The sequence below is a fragment of the Miniopterus schreibersii genome (genome assembly GCF_964146895.1).
Source record: "Miniopterus schreibersii genome assembly, chromosome: 8".
Lineage (NCBI taxonomy): Eukaryota > Metazoa > Chordata > Mammalia > Chiroptera > Miniopteridae > Miniopterus > Miniopterus schreibersii.
The window spans coordinates 43,926,722-43,953,299 of record NC_138109.1 but is presented as its reverse complement, the minus strand read 5'-3'; the positions used below and the strand labels follow the sequence as shown (position 1 = coordinate 43,953,299).

Sequence of the window (26,578 nt, the reverse complement as noted above, 5' to 3'; positions counted from 1 at the left end):
ATTTTAAAAAATTCTCAAACCTCAGCAGTAAGAAATTAAACAATTCATTTAGAATAATGGTCAAAAGACATAAAGAGATATTTCATCAAAGAGGATATGCAGATGGCAGCAAATAAGTACATGAAAAGATGTTTAACACTGTTGGCTATTAGAGAAATTCAAATTAAAACCCCAATGAGATATTACTACCCACTTATCAGAATGACTGACAACAATGAATGCTGAAGATGATGAAAGACTGGATCACTCATAGTCTGCTGCCACTCTGGAAAAATATTTGGCAGGTCCTTAAAAGTAAAACTTAAACATGCAAGTGTCATATGATCCAGCAATTATATTCCTGGGCATTTATCCTAGATATTTAGAAAGATAAATACCATATAATCTCACTAACATGTGGAATCTAATAAACAAAATAAACTGATGAACAAAATGGAAACAGAAGCATGGATCCATTGGACACACTGGCGGGTGCCAAGGGAGGAGGAGATGACTGGATAAATAAAATGAAGGGATTAACTAAAGAACAATATGTATCAATATGTGTAAGCCATGGACACCGACAATAGTTTGGTGAAGGCCAAGGGAGGGGGAGGGGGAGATGAGTGGAGGTGGGCAAAGGATGGGGAAAAGGGTGACACCTGCAATTATGTCAGCATTAAACATTTTTAATAATAAAAAAAAGAAAGACAAGTTCACACAAAAATCTGTCCATGAATGTTTAGAGAAGTTTCTTCATAATAACCCCAAACTAGAAATCTAGGTTTCCTTCAATAGGTGAGTGGTTAAAAAAAATTGTGATACATCCATACCTTTAGAATACTAATCAGCAACAAAAAGGAAGCCCCTGCTGATACACACAGCAACTTGAGTGACTCTAAAGAGAAGTATGCTGAGTAAAAAAAGCCAAGCCCAGCTGGCCTGGCTCAGTGGTTGAGCATCGACCTAGGATCCAGGAGATCGAGGTTCAATTTCCAGCCAGGGCACATGTCTGGGTTGCAGGGTCGATCCCCAGTAGGAGGCGTGCAGGAGGCAGCCAATCGATGACTCTCATAATTGATGTTTCTCTCTCCCTCTCCCTCTACCTTCCTTTCCCTTCATCTCCTCTGAAATCAGTGATGTGCTCTGTTAAGGGTGGATTTATATATATATATAAAAAGCCAACCCCAAAAGCTTCCTGTATGATATTGTATAATTCTATTTGTATGACATTCTTGAAATGACAAAATTATAGGAGTGAAATGTTACAGAAATGCCAGGAGTTAATTTAAAAATTTAATAGAGGCCGTACAGATAAAACACAGTCTTTGGAGTCAGACGAACCTGGGTTTTATTCTTTGCTCTATCACTTTTTAGTTAGGCAATCTTATGCAAGTTACCTAAGCCCTTTGCTTATCATATGAAAACTGTAGATAATAAGTGCTTCACAGAATATTGAGGATTAAAAAAGATAATGTAATACATTGAGCACATTGCTATACTCAATAATGGCAAGGAGAATAAAAAGTTCCTATCTGCTGAGTAAAGGTCTGACTGTCCTTTGGCCATAGCAATAAATAATCACCAATTATAACTTGTTTTAAACTTGTAATTAATCAATGACAGCTTGCTTTAGAAACTGCACCTGAAGGTTAGGCAGTCAGCAACAGTCTCATTCAGGTAACCATGCCTCCCTAGTTCAAGGTCAGTGAATCCCTAAATATTCCCAACTTTTGAAAATCCACCAATGTCTGAACTCCATGCTTCCCCTAACTCTTACTCAGAGAGACTATGCCTTACAAGTTATTTGTCAGCAAGCAGTAAATTAGGGATTTGTTCCAGATTTTGAGAAGTAGCCTTTTTTTATAGAGGGAGACAGCATATAAAAATTAAAAAAAATTCTGCCATAAGTAGAGATGATACGGCTTCCTCTCACTATTATGGCTAATATTTTAGGTTGCTGTGATTCAGCTTCATTTCCCCCTAGATATCTCCATCCCCATCACTGGATATGTTTTCAAGACAACTGTCTGGATGAAGAGTGTAGCCTGTGCTCATGTATAAGTAACTCGAAAGGGATGCTAATTCATGACCTTGGTCTCATTAACAACCTGCTGTTAGGAACAAAGCTAAACAGAGATTTTGCTTGTCCATAATTTACATATTTTTATCCCAAACGATAAGTATTATAGTAGCTACCATCAATTAAACACTGATATGGGTGTTTAATTGCCTCACCTCCGCAATATGACAGTGCTGTGATAAATATTTAACATCATAATCTTTTTATTTAACATCATAATCTTTTTTTTTTTTTTTAACTCTCACCTGAGGATATTTTTTCCATTGCTTTTCAGAGAGAGTGGAAGGAGAAAGAGAGAGAGAAACATCGATGTGAGAGAGATGCATTGATTGGTTAGCTCCTTCACGCACCCTGACTGGGGCTGGGGATCGGGCCTGCAACCGAGGTACGTGCCCTTGAAGGGAATTGAACCCGAGACCCTTCAGTCCCAGGACGCTCTAAGCAAACCTGCCAGGGCTAACGTCATAGTCTTAATCTTCAGAGCCGCTCTACAAGGTATGCATCGTTGTCTTCCCAAAGGAGGAAACTGAACAGCAAAGTTCAATGTGCTCAAGGGCCATTAAATGTAAAGTTAAGGCTCACAGTTTCTCTCGCACTCCTGCTTAAAAGAAATACAAAGTAAGACCTTAAGAAATAAGAAAAAACATTGAGAGAATTTTTTCTGCAGCGTAGTGCAGAGATTAGCTTTTATGTATCGGTGTAAATGCCATTTTGCAGGGCTTGCTTCAAAATTCAGTGTGGTTTTATCACTTTCACAAGTGGTCTTAGGACAAGACTTAGGTTATTTTGTGGAAAATGGAGACTATCAAACAGAAAGGGGCGGTAAGAATCTTAGAAGATATCATCAGGAGGTTCGATGAGCTAAATTATTGAACAAAATTAGCATAAGGAACTAAATTCAACATGATGGAAGGATCTGTAGGTAGCTCCTGATTCTCTTCCTTCCAAGATTCATAAAGGTAAAGAACCTGTACATGTTTTAGATGAAAGAAAACAAAGGCTTGTAAAACAAGCCCATTTAGGAATATTTAAAATATTGGATTTGTGTAGGTCACAAAGAGCAAATTGAAGGGGACTTAAAATCCTTTTTAAATATATGACTGGAGCCAGGGTTTTCTCTCTCTTTTGAACAGCGAAATAGAAGAAATAATTCCAAGTTGTGGCAAAAAGAACAAGCTAAATATATATCAAATATATCCCTGATATTGAAGGTGGGTTACTATTGCAACAGGGCTATCCTACAATGTATTCTGATTTTTTGTTGTTGGGTGGGGTGGGAGGGATATATCATATTAGTAGAATACAGTGGTTAGACTAGGCTGTGGAACCAGACACACTGGGCTCCAATCTTGTGTTCCTCAATTCCATGCTCCTGCCTTCTTGTTTCACAGGATTGTTGTGAAGATGATGACTGTGTATGTTAAGCATCTTTACAGTGCCGAATACGTATTGTTTTATGACTGTGACAACCAAATGATTAAGCTTGTTTTTTTCTTCTTGTTTTATTTGTATTTAGCTAGGGCAGTTTTGATGCCAAAAATCTATGTTCTCCCACTTAGGCATTAGAGGGCAAACTTGAACAAGTACATGGAAAGGAGCTCTGAAGTTTGGAAGAGAGGGGGGTAGGAAGGTGTTCTTTCCCCTGCCCTGGGGATTTGGCAATACTGCATTCTGCTGGCACAGTGCAGTATTTTGGGGGGGGGGGCATTAAAAACATTTGCTGATCTTAAATTTTTAAAAAACAAATACTGATGATATACTCCAGTGCCTCAAATGACAGGTAAAAAGTGAGGCAGTAGGGCTTTGCCCTCCAGTGCATATATATGCCATAGGATGGCAGCTGGCTGATATGTGCAGGCAGTTATTTCTGGCTTATTGAATCTCTATAAGCACATTCTTCTATGGTTAAAAGTCAACTTATAAAGCATAGCCATGGAATGAGAAATTATTAGCCAAAAGGGAAAAAAAAGGGAGTATCCATAACAGCAAAAATGATTAAATTAGAGCTAAGTCTACAGTTTTCAACCTACAATTTGCTTTGTGATGATGCTGATTTACACACTCTTAAAATAAAATAAAAAGGAAAATGTTAACAATAACAATAAAAGTTTGACAATCATTTCTGTCACCCATAAGATTCCTTAGAACCATAGGTAGTAGAGTAAGTCAGATAAAAATCAAGTGGCAAGAAATGGAATCTTATCATTTTGACATTCTCTACTTGGCAACAATCCTTGATCTGCCAGTTGTCATGTTGTTTAGGTCTTCAATTTACATACTCAATCATGGACATTTTTATTGCATTGGACTAGTTCTGCTTTTTTTTCTCTTTTAGATTTCTTCCAAAATGAAGACAGTATAAATGTGATTGAGTTATCTCAATTTTCTGAAGTAGAATAATTTTAAGGAACGTGTGTCAAGAATTGATGGAATAAGTAGTTTTAATCTGCCACTCTTTCTATTGCTTTAGTTTATGACAAGTTTTTATGCTACCTCTGACTTAATAGCCATTTGATAGACACTGTTTAAGTTTACATTTTTATCAAGGAAGTAATTTAGAGCCAGTTTGGAGGAGAACAATCTCCTGATTTTATGACAGTGAAGTCTTCACTACTAGAGACAGCTGTATTGCTGCTGGGTATTAGGAGATAAGGGGATGTGCTTTGTTAGTTAAAGAATTAATGTTGTATTAAGTAGAAGATCTAATTTAAAAATCGACTGTAAAACTAAACAATATTTTATTCAGCTGTGACTTTAGCTTATGTTAGAGAAGAGTTTTTCCATTTGCATTTTCACAGCCTCCTACCTGCATTATTTTTGAGAACTTAGTTACATAATAAAATAGAGTAAGTTTAAAAACATCTATGAATTAAATAATACTAAAATTATCAGATTAAACACGTATTATTCCAGCTGTTCAGTTTAATGAAATAAATATTTGAAATGGATCATTAAGTAAATTATTTCATTGATTCTTCAAACCCTTCTTCCTGATTCAGCTACTATTACTAAGTACATGTAGCTAACTCTGAGGGGTCCCATTTTCATAAAATTTTGACTTCCTACAGGCCAAGTACTCTTGCTTTGGCAATTAATTTTTGTTTAACAAGCAAGTCTTTATATATATTTAGCCTTCTCTCTTTTATATCCGTAATTTGCAATTATGGGGGACATTGAATCTAATTGGATGTATTTGTTCTTATTTCTTTAGTATATAGCAACAGGCATGGCTGCACTGACTTATTGGAAAAGGTAACATGATAACCAATCAATAAACTATGTTTTAGAAAAAAAATACATTTAATTAATCTAAATGACAGTTTTCTGATACTGGTAACATAAAATGAGTGTAACTTGAAATTCTCAAGATTAGATTTGAGCCCTTAGCTTATAATTCCTATAATCATTCTTTGTATTATTCTACATATTTTAACTTGCATAACCACAAGCAATGCATTTTTTATCCTGTCCTAAAACAGTAATTGTTATTTGTTCCATAAAGACCATGTGGAGGCTAGTCTAGTAGAGAAAGAGTTGTATATTTGTTAGCCAGGGGAAATTAGTGGGTGTCTTAATCTAGTCACTAAGTATAAGCACCAGATATTTCAAAGAGCCTCCAATGGGTGTTTGGTAAATGCTTAGCAATGGCATCAATAATTGATTCTTAACACAAAAGTCACGTAAAGTATAATTTTCACCTACCTACCTTTCCTACTGCCAAACCCTCCCAACCTGGAGGGATATTTGGGACAGTGGGTATGTTCACCTCCCAGGCAACTGGTATGATTGGAACTGTTGCTTAAAACTTTTTTCAGCCAAATGGGAAAATGAAGGAGTGGGCACTTAACAATTCACACAAATAAGCAGTTCCAGATCATTTCTGGACACCTCTAAGGACAGGGGAGTTGCATTAACGTAGATTTAGACCCGAGAGTGTCATTTTCAAAGACCTGCAAGCAATAGAGGTTATTTGTTATTTGAGCACATTTGCTATCTTCCCACTGTTCGTTCCACCCTCGTTTTAAAATTTCTGTCCCCTGAAAAAAGTGGCTTTTGGTCAAGAAAATAACTCTGCAATAGATTATGCTAAAAGATTTCTTCTTTTGTAATTTAAAAATCTATAATTGTATGACTTCATCAACCTGCTCTTTCACTGACTCATTTCTTGTTTTTTTTCTGGGCAAGAACTCACTAACTGCGAATACATTTGGCTACTATTTCTTCCTGAAGCTCGGCACCCTCTGGAGAATGTGCCAGCGCCATGGATACCAATGTAGCCTTTATGTTGCTCAATACAAAGTGCTAAGTGACAGCAACAGGGGCGGGGGTGATGGGAACAGGAGGAGGGAAGCGAGGAGAATCTCAGCCTACCCACTGACTCAGGAAGATCGCTTTTCCTAATGTTTAGAAAAACGTTTGAGTTCAAAATGACTCATTACAAAGGATTCCAATCTGGTTTTGAGTTTCAGTGATGGCCCGGTCTACCAGAAGAAAAATTCACTCTAACCAGTGCAAAATTTGCTCCCATCAGAGGTGAAAAATGAGGCTTAGGGAAGAGAGTAGGAAAAGAGGGAGCCTGGATTGCGCTTCGCATCACTCACAGTGATAGAGAAGGTGGTTCTCATTTGCTGATGGACTGATGAGACCAAGGCATTCCTCCTGGGAGTTCTTTGGTAATAACGTATATTGCTTTGGGAGGAAAAAAATACAAAGCCTCAGGCAAAAGTTAACTACCTGATGTATTTCCTTCTGTACAAAAGGAGAGTGTATGGCACTGACAATCGCTCAAGTTTTAGAATCAGTTTTTAAACTCAATTTTACTTTAAATTAAAACAGACATTCTTGAATTTGACGTTGTTGGAGGAAATAAGAAACATTTCTGTTTCCCTGTCTCTTATCTTTTATGTGTAAGGTTTACCCAATTGATTTTCATATCTGCTTCTTTCACATCTTGCCTTGCTCAATTACAGCCTCAATATTTACTCTGCTTTCTGCCATCCTGATGTTTTTCAATATTTAAGTCTTCACCTCTCTTTCTGATCCATTCCAGACTTTCTTCTATTTCTATGTAAATGAGCTACATCCACCTTCCCCTCCACCTTTGGTGTAAGGGATTCCAACAGTATCATTGCCCAGTCTCAGTTAAACTGCAAAAGCCAAGACTGGTAGCTATTTTTATTCCAGTGTCACAGGTAGTACTGGTAGCAATGTTTGTTTTTAATGGCAAGAGGTTTGGAGAAAACTACTTTTCTATGATTAAAACTTTATTATAATTTAGATAAAATTTTTATAGCATAATAAAATGTGTTTAAATTGCTAAATGCATAGGTTACATTGATTTTTTTTTTTTTAATGTAGTACCTTTAAACATTTATTTCTTATTTAAAAATAGCATCAGTGCCCTGCCAGGCGTGGCTCAGCGGTTGAGCATCGACCTAGGATCCAGGAGATTGGGGTTCGATTCCTGGTCAGGGCACATGCCCGGGTTGCGGGCTGCAGCCGATCAATGACTCTCTCATCGTTGATGTTTCTATCTGTCTCTCTCCCTCTCCTTTCCTCTCTCTGAAGTCAATAAAGATATATTTAAAAAAAAAATAGCATCAGTTTATTCTTACTCTCTGAAAAGTTCTACAATGGTCTGACTTTTGTTTCCAAGTGCAAAATCAATCCCAGAAGTAATTTGACTCAGTTGTTTTAAAAACAGAATTGGTGACTTTGTCATATGATCAATAACAAAACAACTTAAGCTTGCGAAAGATCTTTTAGGCTTTATCCTTCTAAATATGTACTAAGAGAAACAGTAAGATGCATTATACTAAGAAATATGATGAATGCCAAAATTAAAATAAGGAATATTCCTTCCTAGAAATTTAATAAAAATTAATTTATTAATTTATTATTTATTTTTTAAAAAAATTTTCCATCACCATTTATCTCCCCTATACCCTCTTCCACCTCCCCCTCCCCGACCCCCTGCAATCACCACACTGTTTTAAAAAAAATCTTAATATAGTCTGAAAAAGCAGAAATTCCAATTTGGGGGGGCCTGCGAAAGAAAGAAAAAAAAAATGAAAATGACTAAAAAACACATATAATTTCTTTTAGTTTCCTGGAATGAGTTCCTGAGTATACCTCAGAGATTACAAGCAATGGCTGGCATTGCAGATATGAGAAAGTCATGGGCAAAATCAGTCTAAGGGGCAAGTTGGTGAGCCAAGACTAAATTAGCTGTATTTTTAATACTTTCTCCTCAACTGTGTCTCTCCTGATTTTGACTCTTGAAACCCATCTTTACTATTCTAACTGCCAAATCATTGTGCACCAAACCTAGAATAGTGGCCACTTGGGGAGAAGAGTCATGCTAAAGAGACAATGCTAAAAGAGGCCTTTGAGTGGCCAGTCCCTACATATTAACAAGTTTTCAGATTTAATATCGCTAGGGCTTTAAAGTCTCTTAGTTACTCTTTCCAGAAGGGATTTATTTTGTTTTATTTGTTTTAACACGTCACTTTAGTCTTTTTGCTGCAGTGGTTTTCTGACCCAACACTTTAACATATCATGACAGCATTATCCTTCAATTTTAAATCTCCTCAGAGGTATTTAACCTATTTAAGACTCTCAATACTTTTAAAAGAGTTTGCCGTTTCAGAATCAGGAAAAAACAGCCTTGTGATTCCTGTGGAGGATTCTACCAAATCATATAATGTCTGATTTAAAATAAACATTGTTTTCATTTTTTATTTTATACTATGACCTTCATATTCTTTTCTGTTACATAGAGGAAAATAATCTAAAATATCTAGTCACCTGTGTGATCTTGGCAAGTAACTGAACCTAAACTCTTAAGTCTCTAGCTGAGAAAACCTAAACTCAGTGTTTTCTTTCATAAAGTGGGTAGCAATAACACTGCTTACCTCATCTGATGGTTGTGAGGAGTGGAAGAAGAAATGCATTAAAGCATTCAGCACAATGCCCGGCAGAGAGTAATATTTAATACATGGTACACAATAGTTCTTAGCATGGTGACTACAGCACAATCCAACAGACTGCAGCAGTGAAGGCAGTGAGGTGATAGGGCTCTCAAATAAAGATACTCCTTCTGAAACCACTGCAGTTTTCTGCCATTGCAAGGTTGTAACAGCAATTCTTAAAGTGCTCGAATAGTACTGCCTTGAATTCAGGGGGAGATTTATACAGCTGTGGCTTGTTCTTCTAGTAGTGATTCTCAGACTTTTTGAATTAATGGAAATCAGAATTTGAAATTTTGGAGACTGACATAGTAAGAGAAAATTTAAAGCTACACCTTCTATTACACCATTATACAAAAAAGTTAGGATGTAACACCCTCAACATTTTGCCGTGGATTAAGCGGCTGCCGCACATAGGCCTGTGACAGATACAGGAACAAAATTCTTTCTGATAGATAAACACTTTTCATCTAATTATTTTATGTGCCTCCATCCCTGGACCCACAGCTTGGCGAGTACCTACATTTGTTCTACTACAGTACTTGAAGTACCGCTAGTCATAGCCATGAGTATTAGTTCAACCAAAGAGCTGTAATAGCCAGAACAGAGAGCCCCAAGTTCAATAAAGCCTTTCTAAAAGGGATTTCCCACTGACTCTGCAGTGTCACAGTATTTTCTGATTACAGTAGTGTCACATTACTAGTACTACATAGTAGTAATATCACAATAGTAGCATCATAGTAGTATCTGTAGGCACAGAGATAACTATTAAAAAAATCTGCAGAGACTTTGAGAAAAAGACTCAAACAGGGTGCTGGCTAAGACTTCTTCATCTCTTACTTTCCTTTCGTTCTCCATTCCACTTGTAGTTCAATTTCTAATTTTCTACTCTTACCCTGTCTAGCCTAATGACTACTCACTTCACGACATCCGCAAAAGTAACACTGATTAAAAAACCACATTCATTATAGAATAAATATAAACCCAATAGATAATAGTACAATTCTCACACCTATTTTGGTAAATCCTGCAGTCCAGGCAAATAATCTCATTACCATTTTCATTTCCTTAGGTTAATTCTCACTGAATATTAAATTGATATATAATATAAAACTAAATTTGAATATTTAAAACGTTCTTTATTCTCTCTACTCTGTGAGGTAATAGGTAGTCATATCTATTTATAGATTCTGAAATCTCAGAACTATAACATGGGGTAGTCAGAAAATACTAATCATGCCCAGCCGGGCGTGGCTCAGCGGTTAAGCATCGACCTAGGATCCAGGCGATCAGGGTTCGATTCCCGGTCAGGGCACATGCCCTGGTTGTGGGCTGCAGCCGATCAATGACTCTCTCATCATTGATGTTTCTGTCTCTCTCTCTCCCTCTCCTTTCCTCTCTCTGAAATCAATAAAGATATATTTTAAAAAAAAAGAAAATACTAATCATGATAGTAGGAAGAATATACAAATGAGTTTACACATAAAAGGCACGATAAAAATTTAAAGCCATAGAATATTATTTCAATTTGACAAGAAGTATAAATGGTAAATAAAGTTTTCAGATAGATTAAACAATTATTCTAGCCATTAATAAAGTTAACTAACCCACAAATGTCTAATCAATATATAGGATTGCATGGGGTTATTAAAGCACATAGAGAAGGAAGAAAATGATCGTCATGATTTGTATTGATGGTATGATTAAACACGATATTACGGACTCTGAAAATAGACTTCATGTAAAATGGATGTATGGATGTACACTGTAAACACCTCTTAGTTCCATCTAGAGTGATAAATGAACAAGGCTTTCCTCGTATGGGAAAATTATAGTAGTCCTGTGCAGTTACATATATGCATGTGGCTCCTCTGGTCAGCAATCTGCCCGAGGCTCTGGTAGGCACTCCTTCAGCTTCCATCAGTTTCATCCCCTCCTCCTTCCTCATAAAGCAGCAGATTTCCCTCTTTCCCTGAGCTTTCCAACTTCCTCTTCACCAATGGCCTCCTCCCATCAGTCTAGATATGGTCGGTGACTGCCGTTTTAAATATCCCCTTCCAGAGGCCACCATAATTCTGTCTTTTCGTTCAAAAGGCAACTCCTTCCTTGAGTTTTTTAGGGCTCTGTTTCTATTTACTCTGTAATGAGGGGAACCAATTTTAGGATAAAGTCAACAGTATGAATGGAAGAGTGTGTGTGGGGGAAATAACCAAAGGATTTAATATTATATAGCTGAAAACTAAATGTTGGTGTTCGTGGAGTTCATTGTCATCTGTCTATCTCACTCACGGCTCCATTTGATGATGGCTAAGTTTGTACCTCCAGCTAAGATTTCTCTTCTGAATGGAACAACTCCACTCAGATGTCCCAGCAATACATCAAATCAACATATTAAAACTTAAGCCCCCTTTCTCCTCCATTTCCATTTTCTCTTTTTGTGTTTCCCATCTCAGTGCATATCATCAGTTGCCCAAATTAGAAACCTGGGTATCAATCTTGGAACTGCAGTTTATCTCTTATGCCCCATGTCCAGTGTAATGTTTAAGAATATACTGAATTTATGCATTTCTCTCCACCACCTTACTGCTTCCATCTACTCTCCCCTGGATGACAATAGAAGTTTCTTAACTGGCTCAATTGCCTCTAGTCTTTCTCCTCTCCAACTCATTCTCTGAAAAGCTACCAGTGCTCTTTAAATCATGTATTTGCCCTGTTTAAAAGAGTTCCGTGTTTCCCTTCCCACTTCCGTCACAATAAAGCTCAGCGTGAGTTGGCTTCTGATTATCCCTACAGCTTTATTTTACACCACTCTTCATTCTCAACTTCCTTTAGTTTCTTTACTAAACAGGTACCCTCATAGAGCTGTATCCCATTTTCACAGCACTAATCACACCATATTATAGTTACTTGTACTGCTGAATATTACTCAACAGCCAGATTAATCACATGTGTAACACCTGCAAATTAGGATGTTAACAATTATTTGGGGTGAATAATCTGATATTTTATATATATTACAAGTACTGAAGTCATCATCAAGGGGAAAATCATCACCTAGGTTACAAAGAAAGTTTGTGATTATGTAGTGTATATGTAAATTATGAAGCACATTTATAAAATGAACAGTCATGAACTGAAGAACCAGAGTGTAAGAACCACAATTCAACTTAAGGAATAGAAAAGTACCAATAATACCATCTACCTCATCCTACCCACTTTCCCCTTTAGAGATAACAACAATCCTAAAGTTTTTGTTAATCATTTCTTTATAAAATTACTTTTCTCACTCATGTACTTATGCCTAAATAATGTATTCAGTTTTGCTTATTTTTGAGATTTATAAATATGGTATTTTTGATGTGTGACATCTTCTGAAACTCATTTTTCACTCAAATTACCTTTTTAAAATTTATACACATTATCATAATTGCAGTTAACTAATTTCCATGTTGTAAAGTATTTCTTCGTGTAACAGAATCTATGTATACACTTTCCTGGTGGTACTCATTGGGTTTTTCCAATTTTCAGGTATTCTAAACACTACAAATGTCTTGAATAACACATACAGGAGTTTTTCTAGAACATCATCTCAGGAAGAAAATTGTTGGAATGTAGAGTATGTGCATGTTTAGCTTTATAAGTGTCCTTTTTCTTCCCACAAGCAGCATGAAAGAGTTTCCATTGCTCTTATACTTGCAAACAACGTCAGTTTTTTCAGACTTGCTTAGATTTTCCAAATCTGGCAAGTAAAAAATAGGATCTTTTTTGCATTTCCTTGATTAAAAGATTGTTTTTAAGATATTTATTTACTCTTCTGATTCCTCATGTATTTTCCCATTTTTTAAAACATTCTATTGTATGATTTATTAATTTGTAGGAGTTAAAAAATATATATTCTGGAATATAATCCCTCGTCCCTCATATACCTTGCAATTGTCTTCTCAGTCTTTTTTAAAGCTCTTACGGCAATTCAACATATAGTCTTAAAATTACCTACTTATTACTCAGCTTATCTCACTAGACTAAAAGATCCTAAGGGTAAGACACCATATCTTATCATTTCTGTTCCCCAGCATCTAGCAGCTGCTCAAAACATGGTGCTGTGCGGCACCCGGTTTATTAAGTGAATTATTGGATGAATGAAGGACTACAACTTTTATAGTCAAATTTCATTTCATGCAAATTGGCTACACCATAACCCTGAAGCCAAGAGAGTCAGAAGCATATGTTGCACAACTTCCTGTACTTGCACTTCAAAGATGGGTGTTAGGCACTAGTAGGACGAGCTAGTATCTGCAGAGAAGGGGCAGAGTGTTGTTTACAAAAATTTATTACCAGTTCTGAACATTTGGCGATGTTCATTTTTCATCCTTTCCAGTGCACTTACAGTTCACCAATCTTCTTATAGTGAGATGATATTTAGCTTAAATTTATCACAAAGCTAGAAATGATGTTAAGACACAAGATATGGAGTACAATGGATGTGCAAGGTTCATGGTTGGTGCCATTAACTTAAAGTTGTTTACCTTTTTAGTAATGGTGTCCGGAGGTACATCCCGCCTCCCAAGAGGATAAGGATTCCATTGGCCGCTAGGAGATAGATCTTCTTGTCCATTGTCTAAAATGTTGCTTTGCTGGGACGGGGTCTATTGCAAAAATGGTATGGCATTCTTTAGTGATGCAATAGAAGTTTATCATAGTTTTCTGAAGAGAGTCCCTAATGATTATGGTAAAATTAATTTTGTTTAATTGCAGAAAAACATATGTCATGAACTGGATTATTATACAATTTTTACTCAGTAAAAAATTCTATATCGACAGTTTTTTTGAAACAGCAAGAAATTCAACTAAAATAACAATCTTAGAGTTATTTACTAAATTTTAAAGAAAAGTTTAGAGTATTCACAGTACCCAAATAAAAATAATCATAATAAAATTAACCAACTGATAGAAACCACAACATTTAATACTTGCTTGTTTCTTTGTATGATATTACTATTTAGAGTATAAATTGATACCATATAAACACAGTATATAACTTCTAATATTCCAAACCATAGCCTAAAACACAGTTTATAAGGCTGTACTGATTCTGGGAGCATATGTCTTGCATTAAAACCAAAATAGTGTTAACACTAGCCTAGTGGCCGATTCATGGTTATATAACATTATCTACAGATAGCTTTGAGGGAAAAATTAAAACATAAAATCATTGTACCATTGGAATCACAGTGTAAATAAATCATGACTTTTAATTCTAAATTTATTTATATAGGTCACTTATGCATTAAAGTTTAAACTCTTCATATATATTTTATTTTTTGATTTACTGCTTATTATTTTAAATAAATAATAATTCCCTTTATTATTATTTATGTGGGGGCATCCTCCGTAGTCTGCCCTGAGTAATAGCAAGTAATCACACACCATGGAGGGATAAAATAGTGGGATATTTTTCTTCTGAAAGCAGATTAATTTTTCACAAAAGCTTTCTTCTCCCCTAACCTACAGGATACACACGTGCTAACTACTTGGTTTCCTGGGGAGTTCTTATGGGTGAGATATTATGTTTAGTGTTCCCTGTTCCATTTTATGTAGATGTTTTGAAGGATCACTACAGATAAATAAAGCCAGGCTAGAGTGTGTATGTGCAGCTTTACTCTGAGGTACTGTCTTTCAAAGCTAGAATGGAAGAACCAGACCATTCTCTTTATAACATGGCAGAGATGGGCTGCTTGCCAGGTTTCATCTGATTATATGGAAATAGTCCTAGTTGTCTCCTTTAGAAAATCATTATATAACCACCTTATCTATATTCTGACTACATGAATTTTTACAAAGCATTGCTTGGAACTATTTGAAAATAAGATTTATTATGACACTAGATGAAGCTTTCCTAAGGTCTAATGGACATAGTGAAAAGTAAGGAGCTAACTCAATTTTCTTCTTATACTTTGGCCATGTGAATTTCTTTTTCATGCGCCTATCAGAAAGTATGAAAAAAGGTAATGAACTGAAGCTCCTGGGTTAGGTAGGAATTAATTTCCTTGTGTTTCTTTGGAAACCAAACATAGATAACATTTAAAGAATGTATTACTTGAAAATAACCAGATAAGTATTTAATGTCCATCTGTCTGTCTTTAAGCATTATTTTTCTAATTTTTACCTTTTCCAGATTAATATGTTTGCATATGTCCACACACAATTTTTCTAGATATTAAAATATGACAACTCAAGTTATTAAAATTAAGCAGTTAAAATATAATTATTCAGGGTAGGCATTACAAGCCCATGCTTTTTCTGGCTTGGTTTCTTTGCCAGTGAAGTGGGAAAATCAATGTGTTCATCTGGCTAGGTCTATGCAACACAGATTTTTGAGACGTGGCCAGAATTTAACACAGGTATTTTTTTTTTTCTCCATATCACCCCATTTCTCTTTCTTCCACTTAACTTAGTTCGGTTGGCCAGAAGGATCACTATAGACATGACTCCTAGTCACAGAGAGCAACTGAGAATTGCAAGATTCCTTCTGGTGTGAAAAAAAACTAAAACTCTTTAGTTAAATTCCTAATATCATGATGATATAGGTTCTTCATTAGTTTAGAAACTATTCTATTTCATTTTAAAGTTAGGATCAGCAACTGTACCAATTTCGTTTTATTACGGCCAAAGAAAACATAAATATGCACGCACATAAAAAAATACTTTCGCCAGACAGCAAACTTAAAGAAATTGCCTGAAAACAATTTTCTTTATTAATTTCAAGAAATTTCTGGTCTTTTTGTTTTTAAGACACCCTAAGGGTGATGTAAGTTTGCAGAAATAGACCATGGGAACAATTTATTCATGTTTGGGAAGGGGGAACCAAAAGAGAATTATATGATAGGTTCACATTCTTTCCCAAAATGAGCATGGTTATTAACAAAAAATTGTACTTTACTTTTGATAAAGTGCTACTGAACTGTGTATGAATGGAGTTGCTCAGTTGTTAAAATTCCATAGAAGGTTAAAAGGAGCAATTGAAAAATGTAAAAAATAGTAATGAAGTTATTACTGTTGAAATTTATTATTTCAGAGAAAATAACCAAATTGAGGTTCAGTTATTCATTCAATTATTTTTAGCACCACATTCTAGACATTTGATTTAGATACTTTAAAAGGTTAAGAATAAATCTTCTTATTCTCACCACATATAACCAATTAAATCTAAAAGACATGGACATGGAAAATCATCACCTTGCATCACTGTCTGCGCTTCTAAATTCTGTAGATCTTTAATATTTCAAAATAATAGAGAAAATGGTCAGGGTGATTTAGTGAAAAATCAAAAATTTTATTTAAGAAATTCAGTAATGCTGGTAAAAGTTTTACTGAATAGATGCTGCTCCCAAAGATTGCTATGGACCTTTGTAGATTTAACATTTAGGATCCTGACTTCTGTGAATGATCACATGTATCTATTGGAAGAAGTAATTTCTAATTTTGCTGAGATGTAAATGTGCATGAATATGTGTGTTTATGTGTGTCTCTCTCTGTGTATGTATGAATATATATATGAGTGTGTGCATACATGTGTGTATATATGTGTCCATATGTGAGTACATGGGTGTGTACAGGATTCACATATAAGAGTAATGGACTTAGCTGACCCAGTGGCTTTGCTCTCATCTGCTAATTTGATGGGTGTAATAAAAGCTTGGGAAATTCACTTACTGCATTTTGTTGGAGAAACTATATAAGTGTGGTATTATAATTTGGCACTTTGCAAAGTGGGGTATATCATTTAAGAACTCAAGGATCTATTTTGCTCAGTAATTTTCACATAGTTCACGATAGGCATTACCATAGATTCAAAAAATGCTTTAAAATATTTCCCCCCCAAGTATTTCTAGTGAAATTATTGTTATATTATTTTCTTGCATATTTTTTTTGAAAAAAGTAGGTATTATAAAGATAAATATATGCCAAGTTTGTATCTAAACTATTATACCACCACAGGGTTCAATCTGAAGATGGTAAAATAACATCCAGATGATTCTTAAACCAGGGTTTTATAGTAATGATGAAGAAGCATCTGTATGGGTACTATCATTATTTTGGTAATTTTAGCTACTGCCTATGAAAATGTATGTGGTTTATAAGACAAAAGCATTTTGCATAATTTGAAAGTTGAAAGAATCCTTCTTGAGGGTAGGTAGCCAATAATAAATGCAGCAAGATTAACAGAAGCTAGAGGCATAAATTGCTCCAAGGTGCTACATAAATCTTGCTTTGCTTTCAGAAAAAAGCAAGGCATTAAGTAACTAACCTTTGGAACTAGGGTAAGTAAATGCATATAAAATGCTGGTACAATTTGATTCTGAGTCATCTGCATAGATCCAGTAGTAAAGGGCATAGAATTTTTAAAATCGTTTAGGTGCTAACATTGCTATCTAAATTTACCTAATTCAGATTATAGTGGAATGAGTATCAACTAATAAAACAGATACTGAGGCATTTTCTTCCAGGCAAAATTCTATGAAAAGATTATTTAATACATATATTTCCATAATTTCAGCATCCCTTCCCTTGAAATTATAATTTATATTAGTGTCTGTTTTAATAAGCCAATAAGCACTAGGTGCTATGGTATAATATTATGGTGGTAGAAGTTAATAAAAAAGAAAAGGAAACAAATTACCAATTGCTCCAGGGTAGAAGAGACCATGCTATTTATATTGGCAGCTGGACACCTGCAGGTGGGGAGTTAGGAGAGGCCAACGATTTCTTCCCCATCCCTGCTTGTCTCTGGGGCTGCAGTAGCATGGATGATTAATTTATGATTTTCCTGGGTTCACATCCTTTGGCTTTTCATTGCTACCAAGCATATTTCTCGGTGATACTGAGTGCTCACGAAGTATGAGTGGATCTTAAATGTGCAAAGTAACTATTAGCGTTTAGCAAGCTCAGTTAACTAAGAAAGCATGGATCTGGAGTACAAAGGGAATGATTTGGGTCATGGTATGTTTTGGATAAATTAATATTCTACTTGTGTATTCTTTTCTTCACCTCATGATATCTACTTTTCTGAATTGTTATGAAGATTATGTGAGATAATAGTGTGTATAAAAGAGCTTTATCAGCTGTTGTGAGTTAGGTTCTAAGGAAATGTTTTTACAAGCATTTGAGAAGGCATCGTCACAGTAAACAGCAGGGACCTGGGTGCCACACAGAATTAGACTCAAACTCTAGCTGTCACTATGCTAGGTGCAGGGGCTACAATAGTAAAACAGTAAAAATACAGGTGACTTCTTTTCTGGGATACATGAGTCTCAGATTTCTCATCTATACAATGAAGAGAAATACTTTCCATGAGGGTTTTTGTAAGAGTTGTGTGAAAAAACACATTTAAAGTACCTCATGGTACCAGGTACATAGTAGAATCTCAATAAAGCCTATTTTTTATTTTTCTTTTATCAAAGTATTTATTCTACCATTAATTTTGATAATAAAAATGGTAGTTTGAATTGACATTTTACAATACTGCTGACCCTTGAACACGGGGTTGGGATGCCCACTCCCATGCAGTTGAAAATCCACATATAACTTTTAACTCCCCCCAAACTTAATTTCTAATAGCCTACTGTTGACTGGTAGCCTTACCGATAACACATAGTTGACTAACACATATTTTGCATATGTGTATTATACACTACATTCATACAATAAAGTAAGCTAGGGTAAATAAAATGTCATTAAGAAAGTCGTAAGGAAGAGAAAATATATTTACAGTATTTGTTGAAAAAGACTCAGATGTCAGTGGACCTGTGCACATTAAACCCATGTTGTTCAGGGTCAACTGTATTATATTGGTCTCTGATAACATAAAATTTCAAGACAATAGCTAAGTTCAGTTACAACAGAACACATCCGAAGAAGCACACAGAATCATTAATAACATCATAGAAAGTTGCCTTAAATGCTTTTTGGAGAAGCAGTCAATAAATGATAAATGAGTAAATGAATGAATGAATGAATAAATAGAAAATATAAAAATTTTATAATTTAATAGCTGATCTTTGTCTTAAATGTTCTGATCACAAGTACCATTAACTTTTTATGAAATTGGAAACATTATCAATAAATGAAAATATTAAAGAAAATTAAGTTTACTAAACTAATTTTGTTGTATTTATTCGCATTCTTTTAATATCTTAAGGGGCTCTATAAAATTGCATTAGAAAATGTAATTTCCTGTTTATAGTACAAAAAACCTATATTTAGCTCATAATTCATGAAAAAATGTACAATACCCAACCTGGTATGTAATAAATATAAAAACATTAGGAACATTCAAAACTCATAGCAAAATCTGGGAGAGCCTTCCCTTTCTGCCCACTTAAATATTCACTGTGCAAATACTTTATAGTACAGAGTTTTTCAGTCTTCATTCACAGATAGTTATATCCTTTAATTAGCTTACTACAAATTTATTTAAAGAGACTTGAGGAAAAATTAACTAGGTATGTTTTGGTAAACTAAAAAAAGAAAATACAAAAAAAATAAATAATAATGTGCTGAGTCAGGATCTCAGCTCACACAGATGGTGCCTTTCTGTCAATTACCAAAATGGAGAGGATGGGGGAAGGAAGGAATCACAAAAAGGCTCCCTTTTCTGGGGGCATAACTTACAAAAAGACAGGCTCAGTGTGTCTTACTGAGGAAATACACAAAGGCGGTCCTTTCTGCTAATTGCCAGAGGTAAGGCTTGGCAAGCAGGGAGCGTGGGAAAAGAGTCTGGATTTCAGCCACTGAATGTTCCCTAGGGAGGGCACCACCGCCCAAAAGTATGCTGCACCTTTATTTTCCTTGCTTAACTTGTAATACATGAAAAACGTTAGATTCCTTAGGGTACTTCATTCTTTCTAGGACACCCTAGAGCCACCTGCCATAGCACCTAACTAGAGATGGCCAGTATTATCATTCAGGGATTTTATGAATAAAAAGAGAGCTCCAGGATTTCCATGAGAAAATGAACAGCTTTGCCAATTTTATCTGCTGAAAACGTGTGCTTATAAATTGATCTTATTTTGTATTTTAGTGGAATTCTCGTGGCTAACAAACACTCAGGGACTGCAAAGAAATCATAAATATATGATATTAATTTTTATTATCTTAAGTAGCAAGACAAGTGTTGTAATTGATTTTTGTGCATTTTTAAATCAGAGGGAAATCATTTTTGTCTATCTCCTTTCCTGTAGAGTTTAGGGAAACTGAGCCTCAAGCATGGGACCAGTTAGCAACAATGGTCAGTGGATCTAAGGGAGAATCGGAGAGGCTACATCTTAAGAGAGAGTGACGGGAAAGCCTGGCAGAAAAACCAGATAAATTTTCTAGTTACAGAAGCTCTGCTGAACAGATGTACCTACTCAAAGGTGAAGGGGTGGAGATTTAGACTGGAATCCATGGAAGGAAGCAGAGGCTGGAGAAGTCTCAAAACTGAGTGAGCACCACCAGTGCCCACACGTGAAGCTCCTGCAGTGGCTGCAGGGTAAGAAAGTTGTCCCAGATGCCTAAAAGGCTTAAAGTTTAGAGGCCTTAAACTGATAATTTTGGGTCATAAAATCTTTTGATGACAATAGTTGTCCTACCTGTGTTCCTTTTCTATCCCCTTGCCTTCTCTTTCTCTTTTTGTGTGGATAATGCAGTATTGATTATAATTCATTTTCAAATGGAGTCTTTCAATAATTTAATTATTCTTGGTTTGAAGTTGAATGTAGCTTCCAAAGAGGATTCCTTTAGATCATTTCTGTGCCCAACCGAGGAAGGTTAAAGAGTCTCTAAATATTATAACTCTGAAATATTTCTGTTATAGATCATCCTAGAGATATAGTAATCATTAATGAAGTCATTGTCTAGGGTGCCCCAAACAGCATCAGAAAATTAATGTAGCAATACAGAGGTACCTAAATTATATCTGGAGATAATTTAGACATATAGAAAGAGTGCTTCAAAGTATATTACCATTTTCAGCACTGAATTTATCTGTATTCTATAGATTGATGAGTAAATAGGGCTAAAAATTAGGCAAAATAAGGAGATATTTATATGGTGTAACTTTAAGGGATTAAGCAATAGCTTCCATCAAATCTCCCTGAATTTTGAAATTCTATCATTTTAGTTTAAGGGTTTCCTTTCTATTAATTGTCAAGCCCTCCAGGAAAGGTGCCTATTAAAACTGCGATAGCTCACCTATTACTTAGTGCAAATAAGTTCAAGGCCTCTCTTTTCATTAGGGCAGAGGATGAGAGCCCTGTGCATCCCAGAGACCATGAAGAGCAGGGTCCATCAAAGCTGGGGCTCAGCCAAAAGGGTCTTGCTGATAGTGGCACATTGTATTAGCTCGTGCAAACCATCTGTACTCAGCCCCAATCTGAGACCAGTGAAGTTAAGTTAGTACTTTGAAACCGGCTGTAGAGGGAGTGGTTCTATCACGAACATTGGCAAAAATTCCTCCCTGGAGAGAAAGTTACTCACTCACCACTGGTCTTGCAACAGGAGACCCAAGATAGGAAAAACAACATTCAAATGTTCTTAACTTAGTTTTTTTCCAAAGTGATGATAAAGCTGTGAATATAAATGCCTCTTTGATTTTATTTCTCTACTCACAGTAGGAAGCAAACAATCCAGAGTTAGGGATTATTATCAAGACTAATTCAACAATACAACATGAATTTGAAGTCTTTCGACCCTCCTTTTGCTGGGATGGGAGTTTGTTCCATATGGTCATTAATTTTATTAGGAGAGAAGTGTTTGGAAGCTACGCCATTCTGTTATCCCCACTTTGCGCTGCTTTTTTTTCCCCCCATAAAAATTACTAGGCTAATGACTCTATTAATAATAAAGTCATAATGACATATTATGTAAAAATGACTCATTAGTCTCCATCAAAATGTAACCAAGACAGAAGGCATTCATCAGTTGAAACAAGTAAAATGCCCATTCTCAGCTCTGCCTGAATAAACCGAGCAGAAATGTTCCTTTGACAATGGAAATGTTTCCTCTTGTAGTGTATCCCCTTTCAAATGAGCCTACATATTCTTTTAAAATGACGTGAACTTGCTACTTTTTCATTAGCTTGGGTTGAGTAACAATTTGCTGGTGAAGCCACAAACTTGTTTCTCATGTTTTACTTCTGTGTAATACTTCCTGCGAAGAAAATGGGCTGAAAAAGCATTTAGAAGTGTCGATCACTTCATTTCCCTTCTAATACAGGACTCTGTCTTTTCCAAAGGAATCAACAGAAATCTAATAATAATTTTTAGCTCTGTTCGTAGACTGCATCAGCAAGAGAAGTTAGGGCTCTCTCAAAAAAATATATATGGAAAAAACGAAGAATAAAAGAAAAAGAAAATGAATAATATGAAAAATGAGACAAAGCAACACAAAAAGCCATGTACCTGCTCAATCCAAAAAGCAAAGCTACAAAGCAGGAACCTGATAATCAGTCTAGCTACAAATACTCATTTAGCAGCTAAGAAGAGTTCAGGCTCTACATTACCTGCCCTGTGCTTTGTGGACTCGTGAGAGTCAGTAAGCAGGGTTGTATGTACAGCCTAAACACATTAAGTGTACGAATGACATTAATTGGCTTTGGTATGCTGACACATGTAGGGCAGTCCATACTTACTTTCTGAAGAGGTAGTTCTTGTAGATCAAATTTAGACTTAGTCTGCAAGTTTAAAGTCATGCTTCTGCCTGCATGCATTGCTGAAATACCTCCATAGGGCAGCATGCCAAGGTTAACTGTGTTGTGTTTGTAAGCAGCATTCTGAGTAGAGGAAATAATCATGTGACAGGGTGTGAACACATGCTCAACAAACTGATTATTACATGAACAGGTTTAAATTTATAACATTTAACTTTAAGCGAGCAAACAGTAACTTTCTTTTGAAAACATGCACTCAGTCACACAGAAGCATACGTAAACAGTGTTAGTTATGCACATGAGTACCATCCAAAACTACAGAGAAGACAAAAAGCAAAGATACATTCTGTTTTACATTTGCTGCTAACTCAAAGGCATAGAAATCTATCTCATATATCATGATAGTAGTGATTTTGGACAAATGTTTATCTGTGGTGGTCTGTTAATTAAAAATTTTAACAGTGAAGTCAATCAAATTTTGTCAGCTGCAAATCTCATGTTCTCTTTCACAGTATGAGTTCATTACATACAAAAGACAAATACTAGCTTCTAATTCTGCCTTAAAACGAATAACTGCTGTGTTAAAGCCAAAATCAGTCTCCTTTATTTCTCAAGTCTACAGGCTTAATTACAGCAACTCAGAAAAAGAGCTGGTCAAAATACTCATTCAATATGACCACTTGCTGACTGAATTTACTGATTAATTTAGTCAAACCAATCAAATAAATTGTATAAGGATCCAAATATTCTTTTTTTTTTGTTTCTTAAAAATTGCATTTAAATTGGAGAAACTGCATAATGAAACTAAAGGAATTATGATTTGAACTATTAATACTATTTATATAATGTACCTAAATAACTATGAAAACTGAAAATTGGTGATATTTTTGTTGTGGCTACCCATCTAAAGTTATTCTAAGTTTCTGAAAGTTAATTTTTTCTACAGAACTTCATTTAAAAGTTAAGACATTTTGAATGCCAGGACATCAAATAGGTTTCATCGGTACAATCACCTCTTCCCACATATCACGGAATGTAATAATTCAGCATTTGGTCCTTTAAGTAATTCTCTTATTTTGAAAAAAAAAATCTACAGAAGTTAAGTTAGTATCCTTTTAAAAAACTAAATAGTATTAAACATTAACAGTAGACAGCTATTCTACTCTAGGGCATTATTTGCAAAGTAATGGTTTTTAGCATCAAAGTTTTACTGAACTCAACTGGAAGACTATTATACTCCTGATAGTGTGCTTTATCTACCAATTATATTTGTTATGGATTTTAGATTGTTTCATCCAGACATTGTCACTATGCCAAAATTGAAAAGGTCATTGAAAAGTTCAATCTAGCACTCGAATGATTCCTTATGGTTTAGAACCACTCTAATCTAGTGCTCTATCAGCTCCTATAGAAGAGCAGCAGTCTCAGACACATGGGTTCATGTTTTAAATTCTCTCAGTCACAATGGGGCTCTGTGGTACAAACCTGAGCCTTGAGCTTAATCGAAAGGAGAAAACAAGCATCTTTTATTAAGGGCAGTACTTGGAGCTGCCTCTGCAAGTACCAAATGAGATCTTTAACCAACATTATGCTGGGCTGTTGAGCTTATCCAGTGTCCAGGCCTGCAGGCAGTTCTGTTTTATGAGGACTGGACAAAGATATTATAGATCCAGTGTAACTATTTGATTTCCAGGGTTCAAATTGCTCAACTAAATCTCACTGGGAAAGCAGCACACCATGTCTCTGGTGCAGTCTGACTTTGGACAGAATGTTCAGTAGCACAGCTATGTCAAAACTAGTTTTACGTAACAAGTCTGTGCTTCAGTACCCTGAATTCATCTCGCTGAGTAGCTGAGTTTCAAGTAAGATACAGCCTGAATAGCTCAGTAACTCGACTGAGAGGGGGAAAGAGATGTCACTTGGAGAAAACAAGAGGAAGAGCTTCTAGGACCCAATGACTTGAAGCAATAATCTTAGGTAGTTTAATGTTTTAAAATTAAATGAGAAGCTATTGAATGTGCATTGAAATTGCTCTGAAAAATGAAAGACAGAGTAAGAAAATTATAACCAAATAAGGAATACATGGAGGCTAATTAAAAAAGGAAGTGCTGTCACAGCAATGAGAATACATGGGTTTACTTTTATTTATCTGGACCTGGGATAGGCAGGGCCTCCAGATTTCTGGTGATCCAAAACTCCCTTCCACAGTCTTATCTTCCTCCCTCCAAATTCCTACTCCAATTAGAGGGGTCACCTACTTTTCAGTAGCTCTGATCAAAGAAGAGAAACCATTTAGCTGGGAAACCAGTAAATAAATGATGGTACCAAATGTTCAGAATTTGTCTTTTCTTTTTATGCTTTGTTTCCACTCACTCCTCTGTTGCCTCAAATTACTAATCATTGTACATATGCTCCAAAAAGCTTCTTATAACCTTTCTTGACTAGTTCATCTTACCCTGTTACATATGGTCGTGTCTACACAAGTCCAGAATTTCCAAACTGTACTGTATTATTTGGCCCCAAGTATTTTTGCCCTCCAAGTTATCTGTCTACATGGAGGGAATAACTTGAGGTAAGGAATGGTGACAACCGACCAGGTGTCTCCCACTGACAGCCAGGCATGAGGCTTTGATGAGGCTCCCTTCAATGGGACTGAGCACACCTATTTGAAACAGACATTCTGATGAAATATTTGGCAAGGCAGAACCAATTTCCACATTGAGAAACTGACACCCACTCCCACATTTATTAGTTTACTCTTTCCCTAAAAATAATAGTTTTCTTGTCATGTAGACACGACCTACAAACAATATAATTATTTAAAAAGAGTATACCTGAAAACACAAAATTCAATATTAAAGAAATATATAATAAACCCAGTGACCTGTGCTTTTAGCAGGACACCAAATAAAATAATAAAACTATTAAGTGAAACATCCCAATAATATATTATTACCCAGAGTCCCAATTTACACTTAAGATTTTAAACCTATAAAATGAGAAAAGGCCTTATTTTTAAAAAGAGTTTTAGATTCTAAGGTCAATGCAGAGGACACAAAGGCTTCTATATCAAAGTCACAAAGGACATTCAGTATGGTCACTGATCATAGTTCTAGAAAATGAAAGCAGATTTCTTTTAGAGAGAAATTAGTAGGCAACAAAAATTAACTCTAGGCTTTTTATATATATATATATATATATATATATATATATATATAATTTTACTCCTCAATAATTATATATTCCACGCTTCATTGTGACTCAATTTTTATCTGAATTGGTATTAAATTCCCTTTTTTGCTGCAACACACACACTAAATTTGTACATTTATAGTCTTCATAAAGACATCATCTATTTCTGTTGTCTGTAGTATGATTTGAATTTAAACATTTCTTCCTATATAAAGACTAACATTCTAAAGGGCAGGATTTTTATTAAATAAAATAATGTTTAGGAGGGCATTCAATTTCTTCTTATTTTATTTCTCTGTTTCTTGTTGGGAAGACTATTGCTCATTTGAAGTAGTAATAAATTTAGTGGTCCCATAGTGATAACTATATGCAAATTTTATAAGCAAATTAGACCTGACTTTAGTAAAAGTAGGTTTGTGCAGAAAGGGGCAAAATACTCACTTTTTATGGATTCAATAAAAATTATACTCTTTAGGTCACTAGAGAACAGTTCTGTGTCCTAGGAGAGGCATTTTGCCTTAATGGCTAGAAAGCGATTGAAGCACCATCCCGTGTAATAAAGTAAAATTCTGCCTTACTAACAATACGTAGGCTCGATTTGATAAATAACTCACCTATAGGTTATGGAATCTCAAAGAGCATTAAACAATATCCAAGAAAAACTATTAT

The 26,578-nt window shown here is 35.4% G+C and overlaps 1 protein-coding gene across 1 annotated transcript in view; it reads right to left on the bottom strand.

The window, feature by feature from the left end:
- LRRC7 (leucine rich repeat containing 7) overlaps nt 1-26,578 on the bottom strand; it is a 396,137-nt gene that overhangs the window by 43,338 nt on the left and 326,221 nt on the right. The window contains exon 22 of the mRNA XM_081144600.1: nt 13,557-13,676. Coding sequence (XP_081000726.1) covers nt 13,557-13,676 — 120 coding nt within the window. The remainder of the gene's footprint in view (nt 1-13,556; nt 13,677-26,578) is intronic.